The sequence below is a fragment of the Carcharodon carcharias genome, chromosome 1 (assembly GCF_017639515.1).
Source record: "Carcharodon carcharias isolate sCarCar2 chromosome 1, sCarCar2.pri, whole genome shotgun sequence".
NCBI lineage: Eukaryota > Metazoa > Chordata > Chondrichthyes > Lamniformes > Lamnidae > Carcharodon > Carcharodon carcharias.
Window position 1 is genome coordinate 57,120,696 of NC_054467.1, and position 17,630 is coordinate 57,138,325.

Consider the following 17,630-nt stretch of genomic DNA (forward strand, 5'->3'; position numbering starts at 1 on the left):
CAAACCCAACGAGAGGAGATACAATATGCAAATCTAGACCTAGTCTTAGGGAACGAAGAAGGGCAAGTGAAAGTTGGCGACCATATCAGGGACAGCGATCACAATTCAGTCAGATTTAGCATTACCATGGAAAAGGGCAGAGATAAGGCAGGACTAAAAGTCTTGAACTGAAGGAAGGCAAATTTTGCAGAAATGAGAAGGGACTTGGCTGAGGTGGACTGGACAGCACTGCTCGAGGTTAAAACAGTGAAAAACTAGTGGCAAGCGCTAAAAAAATGAGATCCTAATTGTACAAAGTAGACATGTCCCCTACAAAAATAAGAATGGTGCTGCCAAATCTAGACCCCCCCTGGCTGTCTAGAGGAATACAGGGGAAGATCAAACAGAAAAAGAAATCGTATGACAAGCACAAAGAACTAAGCACTGCAGATAGCTTAGACGAACATAGGAAGTGCAGGGACGAAGTAAAAAAGGAAATAAGGAAATCAAAGAGAGGGCATGAAAAAAGATTAGCAAGTGAAGTTAAAGATAACCCAAAGATGTTTTACCAATACATTAATGCTAAAAAAAGGTTAGTTAAGGAAAAAGTGGGACCTATCAGAGATGAAGATGCAGAGGCTATGGGAAGGGTTTTGAGTGAATATTTTGTATCCGTGTTTACAAAGGATGGGGGGGTGGGGGGGGTGTAGATATAGTAGTCCAGGAGGAACACTGCGAGATATTGGATGGGATAGTCATAAAGAGAGAGGAAGTACTCGAAGGGTTGAAATCCTTGAAAGTTGATAAGTCACCAGGGCCAGATGGCTGTTGAAGGAAGTCAGGGAGGAGATAGCAGATGCTCTGAGGACGATTTTCCAATCTTCACTAGATACAGGGGAGGTACTGGGGGACTGGAGAAATGTAAACATAGTTCCATTGTTTAAAAAGGGATCAAAGGAAATGCCAAACAATTATAGGCCCGTTAGTCTTACATCGGTGGTGAGCAAATTAGTAGAATCAATCCTGAGAGATTGAATTAACTGTCATATGGAAAGGCACGGACTAGTCAGGGATGGTCAGCATGGATTTGTTAAAGGAAGGTCTTGCCTCACAAATTTGATTGAATTCTTTGAGGAAGTGACAAGAAGGGTTCATGAAGTTAGTGCAGTGGATGTTGTGTACATGGATTTTAGCAAGGCATTTGACAAGGTCCCACATGGCAGATTGGTCAGGAAAGTAAAAGCCCATGGGACTTAGGGTAATGTGACAAACTGGATAAAAGGTTGGCTTTGTAACAGGAAACAAAGGGCCGATGGTTTGCCCTTGTGAATGGAAAGTTGTCTCAAGTTTTGTTCCACAGGGCTCAGTGTTGGGACCCTTGTTGTTTGTTTTATATATTTGGATGTGAACGTGGGGGGCATGATTGGGAAATTTGCAGATTGGCAGAGTAGTGGATAGTGTAGAGGATAGCCATAATCTCCAAGACGATATAGATGGGTTGTGGAGTGGGTATTAAAGTGGCAGATGGATTTTTACATAGAGAAGTGTGAGGTCATACATTTAGGGAGGTCAAACAGTTACGGGGATTACACAATAAATGGGAATATACTAAAAGGGGTAGATGAAGTGAGAGATCTTGGCGTACAAGTACACAGATCCCTGAAGGCAGCAGTTCAAGTAGACAAGGTTGTAAAGAAGGCATATGGAATGCTCTCCTTCATTGGCAGAGGTATAGAATATAAAAGTAAGGATATAAAGTTGGAATTGTATAAAACACTGGTGAGGCCACAACTGGAGTATTGTTTGCAGTTCTGGTCACATTACAGAAAGGATGTAATAGTTCTGGAGAGAGTGGAGAGGAGGTTTACAAGAATGTTGCCAGGGTTAGAAAAGTGTAGCTCCGAGGAAAGACTGAATAGGTTGGGGTTATTTTTCTCAGAACAAAGAAGGCTGAGAGGTGACTTGATTGAAGTGTATAAAATTATGAGGGGAATAGATAGAGTGGATAGGATAAAATTGTTTCACTTAGTGGAGAATTCTAGAACTAGGGGACTAGATTCAAAATAAGTGTCAGAAGGTCAGAAGGTGTAGGGGGAGACGTGAGGAAGAACTTTTTTTACGCAGAGGGTAGTGGATGTCTGGAATTCGCTTCCCAAGTTGGTGGTAGAGGCAGAAACTCTAAACTCTTTTAAAAAGTACCTGGATCTGCACCTAAAGTGCTGTAAGCTGCAGGGCTATGGGCCGGGTGCAGGAAGGTGGGATTAGCAAGGGCACCTGGGTGTCCCCAGGCTGACATGGACAAGATGGGCTGAATGGCCTCCTTCTGTGTTGTAGCTTTTCTATGGTATGATAATATTGGGAATGTCAATCAGAAAAACACGAGGGGAGCGTACAGAGACAGAGGGCAGGAGGGAAAGTGACAGGTGGTGTGGAGGGAAATGACAAAGCGAGCAAGGAAGAGGGATGAATTAAGGAGGGAGACAAAAATGAGGGTAAAAGAAATCTAAGGTCCACAAAGGCATTAATGGGCAAGTTAATGCAGTCAGCATCTGACAACCTGTTTTTACAGTAGCTGAAGTGGAGGCTGAGATGGTTGTAAGAATGCTGTTCCATTTTGCCATTCCATCCCAACATCGAGATATGACTGCAAAGAAATGGGAGCTGTTGGGAAGCTGAAATTGACTATTAATGATATTGGCTATGGTGAGCGATAATTGTAGGTGATAAATTCATAAATTAATAAATAAGAGAATTTTGGGGAAAAACTGTTTAATGTAGATTTGATCTGTCTTTTGAAAACAGAATAAACATTTATCCCTGTCTGAATGCAGCCATAAAAACCAGCAACAGAGACACTTGGATATGCTAAAGCCTTGAGTTTGCTTAGATCTTAAAAGGAAGATACACCACAGAAATTTACATAGAATGCACAGGACAGAAACAAATCATTCGACCCAACTGATCCATGGGTACAACCAAGCCTATCACTCCACCTAGCCCTATCAACAAATCCTTCTATTCCTTTCTCATTTGTGATTATCTAACTTCCTCCTAAATGCATCTGTGCTGTTCGCCTCACCCACACCTTATGGTAGAGAGTTCTGCATTCCAGCCACACTCTAGGTGCACCACAGGGAATTTCATACAATTACAGATTACAGCACATAAGCAGCTCACTTAGCCAAACTGATTCACGCCAGGAAGCTCTCCTCTACGCCAAAACAGACTTTGCCTTTTCTGGAAATAGTCAATGTAAGTAAAAATACCTGGAAAAATATGTGAATGAATATACATGAATGGATTTATATCTAGCATCTTATGTGCAGTCCAGGAAACCACAACCTTAATTTGAAATAAAAGCAAAATGCTGCAGATGCTGTAAATCTAAAACAAAAACAGAAAATGCTGGAAAAACTCAGCAGGTCTAGCAGCATCTGTGGAGAGAGAAACAGAGTTAATGTTTCGAGTCCATATGACCCTTCTTCAGAGCAGACCTTAATCTGAAAGCCTTAAGTAATTATGTATTAAATCAATCTTGCATGCACCCTTTGGTTTTGAAGTCAAAAAGGTAGCAAAGTTATAAACCCAAATTATAAGCCTTATTAGTCAGTTTTTCTTGTTCCACTGTATTTGAGTTTCTGTATAGTATATGAAGGCTCCATGGTGGTAGGTTAAGTGTCATGCATTACTTCAGTGTGATGGATTTTGATCCAAGTTCAATATCATTAGGAGAGAGAGTAAAACATTGTAACATTATTCGTGTCTTTTTTATTTTGTGAACCGAGTGACCACTTAGTGGAATCTGCTCTATCAATCTTTTGCTGCTACTCAACTTAAATTTTTAATAAACTTAATTTGGAGATTATATCATAAACCACATGGTACAATAGGGTGGTTATTCTTCAGGTATTTGAAGATTAATAGGGTACAAAAGAAACAAGTCATTTCTACAAAGTAAGTTATAGCAGCATGTGTTTGGTGCGATGCTGAGTAATGTTACTAGATGTTCTGTATACAAGGTCCCATGTCAATTGAAGGGGAATCATTGCTGGTTTAGAGGTGATTTTGTCCTGAACACAAGAGAAATACCTGGCACTACCAGCAAAGTTCAGACAATCCTCATCCTCAGGTTACATTCAATGTGGCCAGGTGAGAAAACTGTTATGAACAAGGAGGATTAGACCATTCAGCCCCTCGAGCCTGCCCCGCCATTTAATAAGATCATGGCTGATCTCATTGTAACCTGAAATCTGTATCCCACCTACCCCCGATAACCTAACATCCCCTCGCTTACCAAGAATCTATCCACCTCTGCCTTAAAAATATTCAAAGACTCTGCTTCCACCACCTTTTCAAGAAGACAATTTCAAAGACTCATGACCCTCAGTGAAAAAATTTCACCTCATCTGTTTTAAATGGGCGACTCCTTATTTTTCAACAGTGATCCCTCCTTCTAGATTCTCCCACAAGAGGAAACATCCTCTCCGCATCCACCTTGTCAAGACCCCTCAGGATCTTATATGTTTCAATCAAGCCGCCTCTTACTCTTCTAAATTCCAGCAAAAACAAACATAGTCTGTCAAACCTTTCCTCATAAGACTTTGGGCCTACTGGTTATGATTACAAAGTTTAATTTAACACAGACAAGGCTAACGTGATTCTTTCCGGTAGGAATAATGAAGAGAGGCAACATATATTAAATGGTACATTTTTAAAGATGATTTAGGAACAGGGAAATCTGGGGATCTGCATACAAACATTTTGAAGGTGGCAGGACAAGTTGAGAAGGCTAGCAATAAGGCATGTGGATTCCACGGTTTTATAAATAGGGGAAAAAAATTACAAAGGCATGGAGGTAACGCTGACTCTTTATAAGTTATTAGCTGGTTCCCAGTTGGCCAATTATGGGCACCAGACTTTAGAACAAAGAAAAGTACAGCACAGGAACAGGTTCTTCGGCCCTCCAAGCTTGCGCCGATCATATTGCCTGACAAACTAAAACATTTTGCACTTCTGGGATCCCTATCCCTCTATTCCCATCCTATTCATGTATTTGTCAAGCTGCCTCTTAAACACCACTATCGTACCTGCTTCCACCACCACCTCTGGCAGCGAATTCCAGACACTCACTACCCTCTACGTAAAAAACTCGCCCCGCACATCTCCTCTAAAATTTTCTCCTCTCACCTTAAATCTATGTCCCCTAGTAATTGACTCTTACACCCTGGGAAAAAGCTTCTGACTATCTACTCTGTCCACGCCACTCATAATTTTGTAAACTTCGATCAAGTCGCCCCTCAATCTCCGTCGCTCTAGTGAGAACAATCCGAGTTTCTCCAACCTCTCCTCGTAGATAATAACCTCCAGACCAGGCAGCATCCTGGCAAACCTCCTCTGCACCCTCTCCAACGCCTCCATATCCTTCTGGTAATGTAGCAACCAGAATTGCACGCAATATTCCACGTGTGGCCTAACCAGGGTTCTATACAGCTGCAGCATGACTTCCCAGCTTTTATACTCAATACCCCTGTCAATAACCATGCTGCCTCTCATTAATACGCCCATTTGCTTCCAAATGGTAGTAAATCCTGTCATTAAGAATCTTCTCCAATAATTTCCCTACCACCAACATAAGGCTCACCGGCCTGTAATTTCCTGGATTATCCCTGCTACCCTTCTTAAACAATGAAACAACATTGGCCCTTCTCCAGTCCTCTGGGACCTCACCCATAGCCAGTGAGGATACAAAGATTTCTGTCAAGGCCCCAGCAATCTCCTCCCTTGTCTCCCTCAGTTCTCTGGGGTAGATCCCATCTGACCCTGGGGACTTATCCACCTTAATATTCTTCAAGATGCCTAGCATCTCCTCTTTTTTGATCTCAAAATGATCCAGGCTATCTACACACTCTTCCCTAGACAAATTGACCACTAAGTCCTTCTCTTTGGTGAATACTGATGAGAAGTACTCATATAGTATCTCTCCCATTTCTTCTGGCTCCACACACAGATTCTCACCTCTGTCCCTGAAGTGGGCCTACCCTTTCCCTGGCTACCCTCTTGCTTTTTACATATGTATAAAAGGCCTTGGGATTTTCCTTAATCCTGATTGCCAATGACTTTTCATGACCCCTTTTAGCCCTCCTGACTCCTTGCTTAAGTTTCTTCCTACTTTCTTTCTATTCTCCATGGGCTTCATCTGTTCCCAGCCTCCTAATCCTTATGAATGCTTCCCTTTTCTTTTTGACTAATCTCACAATATCCTTCGTTATCCAAGGTTCCTGAAACTTGCCATATTTATCCTTCATCCTAGCCGGAACATGCCGGTCCTGAATTCTTATCAACTGACGTTTGAAATCCCCCCACATGTCAGTTGTTGATTTGTCCTCAAACATCCGCCTCCAGTCTAGATTCCTCAGTTCCTGCCTAATATTGTTATAATTAGCCTTCCCCCAATTAAGCACCTTAACCCGAGGACTCCTGTTATCCTTATCTACCAGTACCTTGAAACTTACTGAATTATGGTTACTTTTCCTGAAATGCTCCCCTACTGAAACTTCGACCACCTGGCTGGGTTCATTCCCTAATATTAGGTCCAGTATTGCCCCTTCCCTAGTTGGACTATCTACATATTGTCTCAGGAAGCCCTCCTGGATGCACCTTACAAATTCTGCACCATCTGCACTAAGTGATTCCCAGTCAATGTAGGGAAAGTTAAAATCACCCACCACAAGAACCCTATTGCCTTTAGGAAGGACGTCAAGGCTTCAAAGTATGAAGAGGAACAGATTTGCCAAAATACTAGGGATGAAAGACTTAGCTGTGTGGAGAGATGAGAGAAGTTGGAATTATTATTCTTAGAGCAAAGAAAGTTAAGGGAGATTTCATAGTGTTCAAAATCTTGAAGGGTTTTGAGAGTAAATCAGGAGAAACTGTTTCTGGTGGCAGGAGGGTTAGTACCCAGGACACAAGATTTAAGGTAACTGGCAAAAGAACTACAAGTGACATTAGGAAGAAAGCACTCACAATGAGTTATGATGATCTGGAATGCACTATCTGAAAGGGTGGTGGAAGCGGATTCAAGAATAACTTTAAAACAAAATTGGAGAACCCCAAGAGCCTACGCAGCCTTGATGGGCTAAGTGGCTTCCTTCTGTGCTATAAGTTTCTATGATGCTATGCACCATTTTGAGTTCCCTAACCAACCATCCACATTGCATCCTTCTGCTACACTGTCAACTTATATTAACTTATACCTATTTTTCTCCAAAGGACTCATGCCCACTAGTAACTCAGTGTACGATGTCAAACCACATTTCAGATAACTCTCTCAGAACCAGGGGAAATTGAGTCCCAGTTTAGGCTCTTTTCAAATAAAGGCACTAAAAGCGAAAGGCCACTGTCCCAACTTATAATGCCACTCAGTTTATTGATGGAATCGATTTCTATTAGAAATGACAACAGAAGGCATTTGTTTAAAATCCAAGTAATCTCATAGCTAAGCCATCTTTATAAACAGGTATATTTTTTCTCATCTCAACTAGATTCATTAGTACTTAAAAACTCAAGTGAGTTATTCAAAACATGAAAAGAGCAACTAATCCTAGATAAGTCAAATTACAGTACCTTGTTTCATGTCTCTAGTAATCATCGGATCATATCTAATCGCATATTTTATTGCCCTGACTGATCTTTCTGTGTACATTTTTGTTAATTTAATGCCAAGTCTTTGGCATAGACATATTGGGAAACTTTGTTCTATCTATCCTTGTTTACACATGGTTTACGCAAGTATACAAGTGTTTTATAGTAATAGCCAAAGGCAACAGGTATTCCAAATGTAGCATGGTTGATCTATCCTGACCATGTTCACGAACACACTGTCCAGTCCCTAACACATGCCTCGAGTCTCAAACACATTGGACCTGAACTTCATCAGCGTGGCAGGTCGGATTGCCACTTTGCTCCTACTTTCTTCCCAAAATTTTTTCCAATCCCGTCTCACTCAACCTGGGCGAGACCCGGGAATGGAAGCATATCCCTAGGGCCTAGCATCGAGAGCAGCTCTGTTGGATGCAAGGAGGCCATGCTTTTTTTCTTTGTAATGGCACTAGCTGCTGTGGGTCTGTTACCCAGAAGGTAGAAGGGGTTTTAATTTTTCTAACTTTTTCTGAGCAACTATTTATGAAACATAGTTGGAACCATCCAAAGTTTGAGATTTAAATCACATTTTTGGATGGTTCCAAGCATAGGGCAATTGATCATCGGAGGTTTGTACTTCTGGGCAATTGCCGTGCAAACCTTACCTGTGAACTTCTGGCGGGGGTCCCGTAACACATTTTGGGGCACCGTCCGCCCCCAATACACACCCTGGAACCTGGAGGTTATAGTCCATTAAATTTGCACTTACCTAAAATTCACCTGTGCTATAGATAACCTTATAATCATGAAATCTGCCGAGAAAGATAGAATCCGACAAAATATTTTCTTGTGCCAAATAATGTTGCTTCAAGGATTAAAGATTTTTAAACATGCAGAAGACAACTTTCAAATTGATAGAAACTCATAGACAAGGAACGTCTGCAGGTTTCCTACTCAGCTTGCAATCCACGCAAAACACCATCATAATGTTTTACTGAAGAGTTACAAAGAAATATCTACAAACTTGAATTTGGATTTTAAAAATCCATGACATTACAAAGTAATAGAAATTTTGGCTGGGATTAGTGGCAGAGCATGAGTTCAGGCCACTTACCACATTTAGAGCTTTTTTAAAAATTCATTCATGGGATGTGGGCATCGGTGGCTAGGCCAGTATTAATTGCCCATAAGAAGGGAGAAGTGCTGTTAGGGAGGGAGTTCTAGAATTTTGGCCCCAGTGACAGTGACCCAGCAATATATTTCCAAGTCAGGATTGTGAGTGGCAGTGCTTGCTAGCACTGTTGATGACCGCTTCCATCACTTTACTGATGATAGAGAGTAGACTGATGGGGTGGTAATTGGCCAGGTTGGATTTGTCCTGCTTTTTGGGCAATTTTCCACATTGCCAGGTAGATGCCAATTTTGTAGCTGTACTAGACTGGTCAGGTGGGCAGAGCAGTGGCAAATGGAATTTAGCCTGGAAAAAGGTGTGAGGTAATGCACTTGGGGAGAGCTAACAAGGCAAGGGATTTCATTGTATGTGGCAAGTATCAGAGGAACCGTCGCGTGCATATCCAATTATCCTTGAAGGTAGCAGGGCAAGTAAGTAAGGTGGTTAAGAAAGGTCATATGGGGTTCTTGTATTCTACACCTCGGCTAATGAAGGCAAGAGCAGGGAAGTCATGCTGGAACCGTATAGAACACTGGTTAGGCCACAACTGGAGTAGTGTGTGCAGTTCTGGTCACCACATTATAGGAAGGATGTGATTGCACTGGAGAGGGTGCAGAGGAGGTTTATCAGGATGCTGCCTGGGCTGGAGGGTCTAAGCTATGAGGAAAGATTGGATAGGCTGGGGCTGTTTTCCTTGGAGTAGTGAAGATTGAGAGGGGATGTTTATAATATTAAAAGAGGCATGGGTGAGGTGGATAGGAATGCACTTTTTCCATCAGTAGAGGGGTCAATAACCAAGGGGCATAGATTTAAGGTAAAAGGTAGAAAGCTAAGAGGGGAGTTGAGAAATTTTTTCACCCAGAGGGTGATGGGAGTCTGGAACTCTCTGCCTGAAAGGGTGGATGAGTCAGAAACTCACGTAACATTTAAGTATTTAGATATTCACTTGCGTTGCCATAGCCTCCAGAGCTATGGCCAAGCGCTGGAAAATGGGATTAGTGTAGTCAGAGCTTTGTTGACTGGCGCAAACACGATGGGCCGAATGGCCTCTTTCTGTGGTGTAAACGTCTGTGAGCCTATCAGTCTACGAGCTACGTCTTTTAGGACTTGGCCAGCTCAGTCTGTAGTGGTGCTACCGTGCCACTCTTGTTGATGAACATTGAGGTTTTCCCACCAGTGTGTCCTTGCCACCCTCAGTGTTTCCTCCGTGGTGTTGAACATGGAGACATGCTGATTCATCAGCTGAGGCATGGCGGGGTGCATGGGGTGTGGTGCATGGTAATCAGGAGATTTCCTTACCCATGTTTGACCTGATGCCATGAGACTTTATGGAGTCAGGAATCGATGTTGAGACCCTCCAGGGCAACTCCCTCTTGACTGTTATACCACTGTGCCGCCACCTCTGCAGGGTCTGTCCTGCCAGTGGGACAGGACATATTCAGGGATAGGGATGGTGATGGTGGTGTCTGGGACTTTATCTGCAAGGTATAATTCCGTGAGTATGACTATATCAGGCTGTTGATCGACTAGTCCGTGAGACAGCTCTCCCAATCTTGGCACTAGGCCCAAGATGTTAGTCAGGACTTTGCAGAGTCAAAAGGGCTGAGTTTTTGGTTCTCATTTCTGGTGCCTATGTCGATGCTGGATGGTCCATCCCATTTCATTCCTTTGAATGGTTTTTTTTTTTAAGCGGTTTGATACAATTGAGGCTTGAACTGAAGACACACCTATAGTAGTATGGTTTCAGTTCAGTGAACCTCATTGTTTTTAAATATAGGTCATCTGCACTGAATTCTAGGACCCTCCCACTGACAGCCCCACATCTCTGACACTGTTTAGCCCCCACCCACATTGCTCACCCCTCTCCCAACACTCACCCACCTCCACTGATGTAACTCAGCTTCGTCCCAGCCTCTCCCACCACTACTCACCCCCAACCACCTCCCCGCCACTACTCACGCCCTTCCAACGCTACTCATTCTCCATTCCCTGACATTGCTCACTCCCCTCCCTACACTGCTTAACCTGCTCCGACCTCTTAACACTTCTCCCCTCCCCACCTGACATTGCTGGATATGGGAAGGGGTGAGCAGTGTCAGCAGGGGGAATGAACACTGTCAGGATTTGGGAGGGGGGTGAGCAGTGTCATGAGGGAGTGAGTGGTCTTGGGGGTTCGGGAGGGGTTGACCAGTGACGAGGGGAGGTTGGACAATGCTGTTTGAACCTTAATGGCAGTGAACATCTCACCATTTACTGCAACAAAAACAGAAAATGCTGGAAAAACACAACAGGTCTAACTTCATCTGTGGAAAGAGAAAACACTTCTCTCCACAGATGCTGTTAGACCGGCTAATTTTTTACAGCATTTTCTGTTTTTGTTTCAGATTTCCAGCAAGTGCAGTATTTTGCTTTTACCACCATTTACTGCTATTGGGATTGTAAGATCTAGGTCATAAATTTTAGAATAAAGAAACAAACTTTCACCTTTCTCTCCCCAAAATATACCTAGTACTTTGGAGGGATAAACAAGTAAGCTCAAGACATTAAACATCCCTTCTCAGTCTTATATCATCACTGCTGTATAAAATCACCAAGCATCCATGAAAAATAAAAAACAAAGCATGAATTGAAAAATAACCTTGTTTTCATGGCATACCATTGCCAAACACTATTGGATTAATTACTTTTTTTTCTTTACTGAAGAGCTGTTAACTAGTGAGGTGGAAATACAAGATGTGTGAAAATTAACTTACTGCTTGAGTTTCTCTGTAAAGATGTACTGAGTGAAATCCTTTACTGCAGGGGCAATATAGAACAGCTCTTGTAGCTTGATTTCCTTTACAGCAATGTCTTCAACAGAATTGAAACGGAGAACATAGAATGGATGAGAAACTGGTCCAAACACTTCAAATACCTGTCAATTGAAGAAGACAATTAAAACAAACTTGATATACCTTTGACAATTATAATCAAACGAGTATACAAAGTACAAAAACAATATAGACGAGTCATATGGGGACAGTTATTTAAAACATTCCAAACAACTTTTTATGGTTATTTTTCAATCAACACAAAAATATTTGCTAAAAATTATTTAAAATCTAAATAATTATTTAAAATTAAAATTAATTAAAATCAAATCACCAAGAGAAACAAAACTCTACATCATGTCAATAAACTAAAATATTCACAATGTGTTTTTCTGAATCTCATGTGGAGTAGGCTTGAGCAGCTGAATGGGCTACTGCTGTCCCTATGTGCTTTATTGTAAAAATTAGTACTCTGACTACTGCATTTATTTTGAATGCTGCCTTGTTCATATTCTCAATTTCATCCACCAGCAGTCATGGCCCCTGGTGCTCCCTCCCATCAGCTGTCAAGACCCCTGGTGTTTCTCTCTCTTCAGCAGCAATAGTACTGAAGACGTGCTCCAGAACTTGCTATGCCCCTAGCCAAGCTGTTTCAGTACAGCTACAATACTGGCATTGACCCAGCAATGTGGAAAATTTCGCAGGTATATCCTGTACACAATAAGAAAGACAAATCCAACCCAGCCAATTACCGCCGCATCAGTCTATTCTCTATCATCAGTAAAGTGATGGATGGGACATTAACAGTTCTATCAAGCAACACATGCTTCGCAATAACTTGCTCAACTGATGCTCAGTTTGGGTTCTGCCAGGGTCACTCAGCTTCTGACAGCATTACAGCCTTAGTTCAAACATGGACAAAAGAGCTGAGGTGAGAGTGACTGTCCTTGACAACAAGGCAGCATTTGACCGAGTGTAGCATCAAGGAGCCCAAGCAAAACTGGAATCAATGGGAATCAGAGAAGGTTCTCCACTGGTTGGAGTCATACCTAGCACAAAGGAAGATGGTTGTGGTTGTCAGAGGTCAATCATCTCAGTTCCAAAACATTACTACAGGAATTCCTCAGGGTAGTGTCCTTGACCCAACCATCTTCAGCTGCTTCACCAATGACCTTCCTTTCATCATAAGGTCAGAAGTGGGGATATTCACTGATGATTGCCCAATATTCAGCACCATTCGCAACTCCTCAGATACTGAAGGAGTCCATGTCCAAATGCAGCAAGACCTGGACAGTAACCAGACTTAGGCTGACAAGTGGCAAGTAACATTCATGCCACACAAGTGCCAGGCAATGACCACCTCCAACAAGAGAGAATCTAACCATCGCCCCTTGAAGTTCTATGACATTACCATCGCTTAATCACCCACTATCCTTGGGATTACCATTGACCAGCAACTGAACTGGTCTAGTCATAAACACTTTGGCTACAAGAGTAGGTTAGAGGCTAGGAATCCTGCAACAAGTAACTCACCTCCTGACTTCCCAATACCTCTCTACCATCTACATGGCACAGATCAGGAGTGTGATGGAATTGCCTGGATGAGTGCAGCTCCAACAACATTTGAGAACCTTGACACCATCCAATACAAAGCAGCCCACTTGATTGGCACCCCTTCCACAAACATTCACTCCCTCCACCACTGGCAACCAGAGGACAAGCGCAATGTGTACCATCTACAAGATGCACTGCAGAAACTCACCAAGGCTCCTTAGACAACAGCTTCCAAACCCACGACTGCTACCGTCTAGGACAAGGGCAGCAGATACATGAAAACACCACAACTGGAGGTTCCTCTCCAAGCTACACACCATCCTGACTTGGAAATATATCACCGTTCCTTCACTGTCACTGGGTCAAATCCCTCCCTAACAGCACTGCCGGTGTACCTACACCAAATGGACTGCAACGGTTCAAGAGGCAGCTCACCACCACCAATTAGGGATGGGCAATAAATGCTAACCTAGCCAGCAATGCTCACATCCCATAAATGAAGTTAAAAAAAGCCATGGCCCCTGGAGTCCCTCTCCCATCAGCAGTCAGGGCCACTGGGGTCTCTCTCCCATCAGCAGTCATGGCCCCCCGGGGTCCCTCTCCCATCAGCAGTCAGGGCCACTGGGGTCCCCCTCCCATCGGCAGGCATGATCGCTGGGGTCCCTCTCCCATCAGCAGTCATGGCCCCTGGGGTCCCTCTCCCATCAGCAGTCAGGGCCACTGGGGTCCCCCTCCCATCGGCAGGCATGATCCCTGGGGTCCCTCTCCCATCAGCAGTCATGGCCCCTGGGGTCCCTCTCCCATCAGCAGTCATGGCCCCTGGGGTCTCTCTCCCATCAGCAGGCATGATCCCTGGGGTCCCTCTCCCATCAGCAGTCATGGCCCCTGGGGTCCCTCTCCCATCAGCAGGCATGATCCCTGAGGTTCCTCTCCCATCAGCAGTCATGGCCAGTGGTGTCCCTCTCCCATCAGCAGTCATGGCCACTGGGGTCCCTCTCCCATCAGCAGGCATGATCCCTGGGGTTCCACACCCGTTAGCAGTCATGTAATCTTCTGGGAGAGGTGAAATACAAAATAAACAAACCCTAGGTCAATTTAGGGGGCAACAAACTCTGGGAAATTCCTCTCTGACCAACTAAGGCGCTTGCCACTTACCATTTGCATACAACAACATCAACAAGGAATTAGTTTAACTCCTTTCTGAACGTTTGCACCATGAGCCAGCAACTTGTTCCACATGTGGATAGTCTAGTTCTATGCTTGCGTAGCTGATCATATGACTCCTTATTTTCCCTATCTACTTCAAATAGTCTGTCCACACAGCACATCTTATTCCTTCATAGTTTTAAATACTCCAATTAAATCGCCCCAAAGTCTACACTTTAATCCAGAGTAAAAAGATCCCATTCTCCAAGTCTATCACAGCAACTTAAATATTTTTGACTATCTGGGTCATTCCAGTGGCCCTCCCTTGAAGGTTTTCAGGGCCCTGTATTGCCCATGACGTGAGTGGACCTAAAGTGAACAACACTGCATTTCTCATGAGGCATAACCAGGGTCTAGGACAAGAACACTAGCTCTTTTGGTTTTACCCTGGATTGTCTTCACTATACAATGTAGTATTTGACCCATTGTATTCACTGAAATAAATGTGGATCACACCCAACCACTTTATTCAGTATCCTTTAATGCAGGATTCACATTAATTTCTCTGTAGGCCACACAGTGTAATACGTGATTCTCATCTACTGCATTCTTTACCGAATACCTCTCTCCCATCTCAGCTTGGAACAATGCTTCTCATGTAGCCACAATACTCAACAATGCTTCTCACCTACCTTACAATGCTTAGAAAAAATGCCTCTCAACCACCCTCTGTATTTGGCAACAAATTATCCATTTCCTGCACCCACTACATCCCGTTCTCTATTTTGACAGCCTCTCAGGCACCCACTGCACTCTATGTTGAATGATGATACTAACACATGATGATATTATTCAGTGCTGAATATGTCTCTCATCTATCCATTATATTGAAATGCAAAAATGCCAAACTCTCACTTTGTCCTGCTATATTCAGTATTCTACAATGCTGGTCTCTTGCCTATCAAGCTATATTTGTTCAGTGCTGACTTCTGTCTTCCCTTTATACACCCACTCTCTTCAGTGCTGAATGATGACCAATTATCATTTACCTCACTGTTTGAACATTGGATGATACTAATATCCATTCCACTACGCTCCGCATCGAGTATCTCATGGTGATCATCATACAGTGCTTGAGCAGTATGCAATCTGCATATAATACAGGGGAGACAGTGGCACAGAGGCAATCTGACTGAACTGGTAATTCAGAGGCTCTGGGGCCAGAGGCTCAAACCCCATTACAGCAGCTGGTGGAATTTCAATTTAATTAATAAATGTGGAATTGCAAGCTAGTCTCAGTAATGGTGACCATGAAACTACTAATTGTCCTAAAAACCCAATAGCTCACTAATACACTTTAGGGAAGGAAATCTACTGTCCTTACCTGAGCTGGTCTACATGTGACTCCAGACCAACAATAATGTGATTAACTCTAAACTGCCCTCTGAAATGGCCAAGCATGCCTCTCAATTCAAGGAGAATTAGGGACAGGTAACAAATGTTGGCTGTGGTGGCGTAGTGGTACTGTCACTGGACCGGTAAGCCAGAAACCCAGGGGGAACACTCTGGGGACCCAGGTTCGAATCCCACCACAACAGAGGATGGAATTTGAATCCAATAAAATTCTGGAATTAATTCTGTGAAACAATTGCCAATTGTCATTTAGGGCACCCAACCACTTTACTCAGTATCCTTTAATGCAGGATTCACATTAATTGAATGTCCTTACCTGGTCTGGCCTACATGAGATTCCAGACACACAGCAATGTGGTTGACTCTTAAATGTCCTCTGAACAAGGGTAATTAGGATGGGCAATAACTGCTGGCCAAGCCAGCAAATAATTTTTAAAAATTAGCCACATGTGGCCACAGCTTCCAATTCTGGGAATAAACCATTATCTTGTTTGACAAAATGCAACTTCACTATTTGCACAACAAAACATAAATAAATGAAAATTAGCAATTTACAATACAAATTCAGATAACCTAAGAGTTTCAGACAAATTAAGTCTCATCAATTGTTAAGAACTGTTCTTATAAAATTACCTTCCCAACTGACGTGTTGTCCATTTTGAACAGGATAGTTTCCTCATTCACTGGTGGCATCTCCTTCAGTGATTCAACAATAACTGGAAAGATAGCATCAATAGTGCTTAGTTCTGATGCAGTTGGAAGAACTATAAATAGAGCATAAACTTGGAACATTGTGGTTGTAACATGAAGTAACAGTAGATGTAATCACAAAACTACAGTAACATTACTTCATTCATCTTAAATTAAAACATGGAAATCAAGTGTAATATTTTGGTTTTGGGCCCAGATGCTGTGCTGTTAAGTGCACACATCAATTGTGAGGTCAGAGGTCACCCCAAAATTGGACCTCGTGCCTCATTAACATCTAGTGTTAAGTATTCCCATTGCAACTTCACAGACAGATCACACATTTGAAGAGCATGAATGTCAGCCCACTTAGCACGAGGTTAACGCTGGCGATACAAGTCCAGGGAGGAGGGTTGCAGTGGGCAATGGTGGGAGGTGGAAGCCGAAAGTGGTGACTGTGGAGTCGGGGAGAGCAGCCCTATTCCTCCTGGCTGCACAAGGTTCTTGGAAAACCTTACTACAGCCACCAACTGAAAGCAACAACTCAAGAATCCCAAAGTGGTAGGACCAAAAACTGCCCCATTCATAACTGCCCTGTTTCTGTGAGGGGGCCTAAAACAAAAGCTGAGTCCCTCATTCATGTCATTAAGAGATCTACAATTTTAAAGGACGCGCAGGAAATGGGAACTGGAGATGTATATAATGTATCCAAGTCTTTGGTGGCAGGATAAGTTAGACTGTTAGAAAGGGATATGGGTTCCAGAATTTTTTTAAAAAGGAGTGAATCTTATAAATGATGATGTTGGAAAGAAACTTGGGTGCGCTCATACAAGGAACGCAGAAAGTTAGCATGCAAGTACAGCAAGCAATTGGGAAGACAAATGGCATGTTGGTCTTTATTGTAAGGGCAATGCCTCTATTTATGGAGCCCAAGATCCATAATATGCTTTGTTAACCACTCAATGTGCCCTGCCACCTTCAAAGATCATGCATCCCCAGGTCTCTCTGTTCCTGCACACACTAAAATTGCAACAAAGTCTACATTGCCTCTCACTACCCCATCTGCCCTTCTTGGCAAATGGTAACAATTGCCTAAGTTTCAATCTTTGTGCTGAACCAACTGGGGCATTACAATTATTCTCAGTGGCCTTGGAAGGGGTAGGAGGATGAATTTAACCAAGGCTCTTGCTTGGCAGTAACCAATGACCTGTGTTAGAAAGTCGATGAAACAG

General features: G+C 43.0%; 1 protein-coding gene across 2 annotated transcripts in view; it reads right to left on the bottom strand.

The window, feature by feature from the left end:
* naf1 (nuclear assembly factor 1 homolog (S. cerevisiae)) overlaps positions 1-17,630 on the bottom strand; it is a 292,709-nt gene that overhangs the window by 115,587 nt on the left and 159,492 nt on the right. For both annotated transcript variants that reach the window (XR_005942629.1, XM_041184276.1), the window contains exons 5-6: positions 16,345-16,427; positions 11,542-11,702 (exon numbers count right to left, since the gene is read on the bottom strand). Coding sequence is in view for 1 of the 2 variants with exons in the window: in XM_041184276.1 (XP_041040210.1) it covers positions 11,542-11,702; positions 16,345-16,427 (244 nt within the window). In the remaining variant the exon portion in view is untranslated. The remainder of the gene's footprint in view (positions 1-11,541; positions 11,703-16,344; positions 16,428-17,630) is intronic.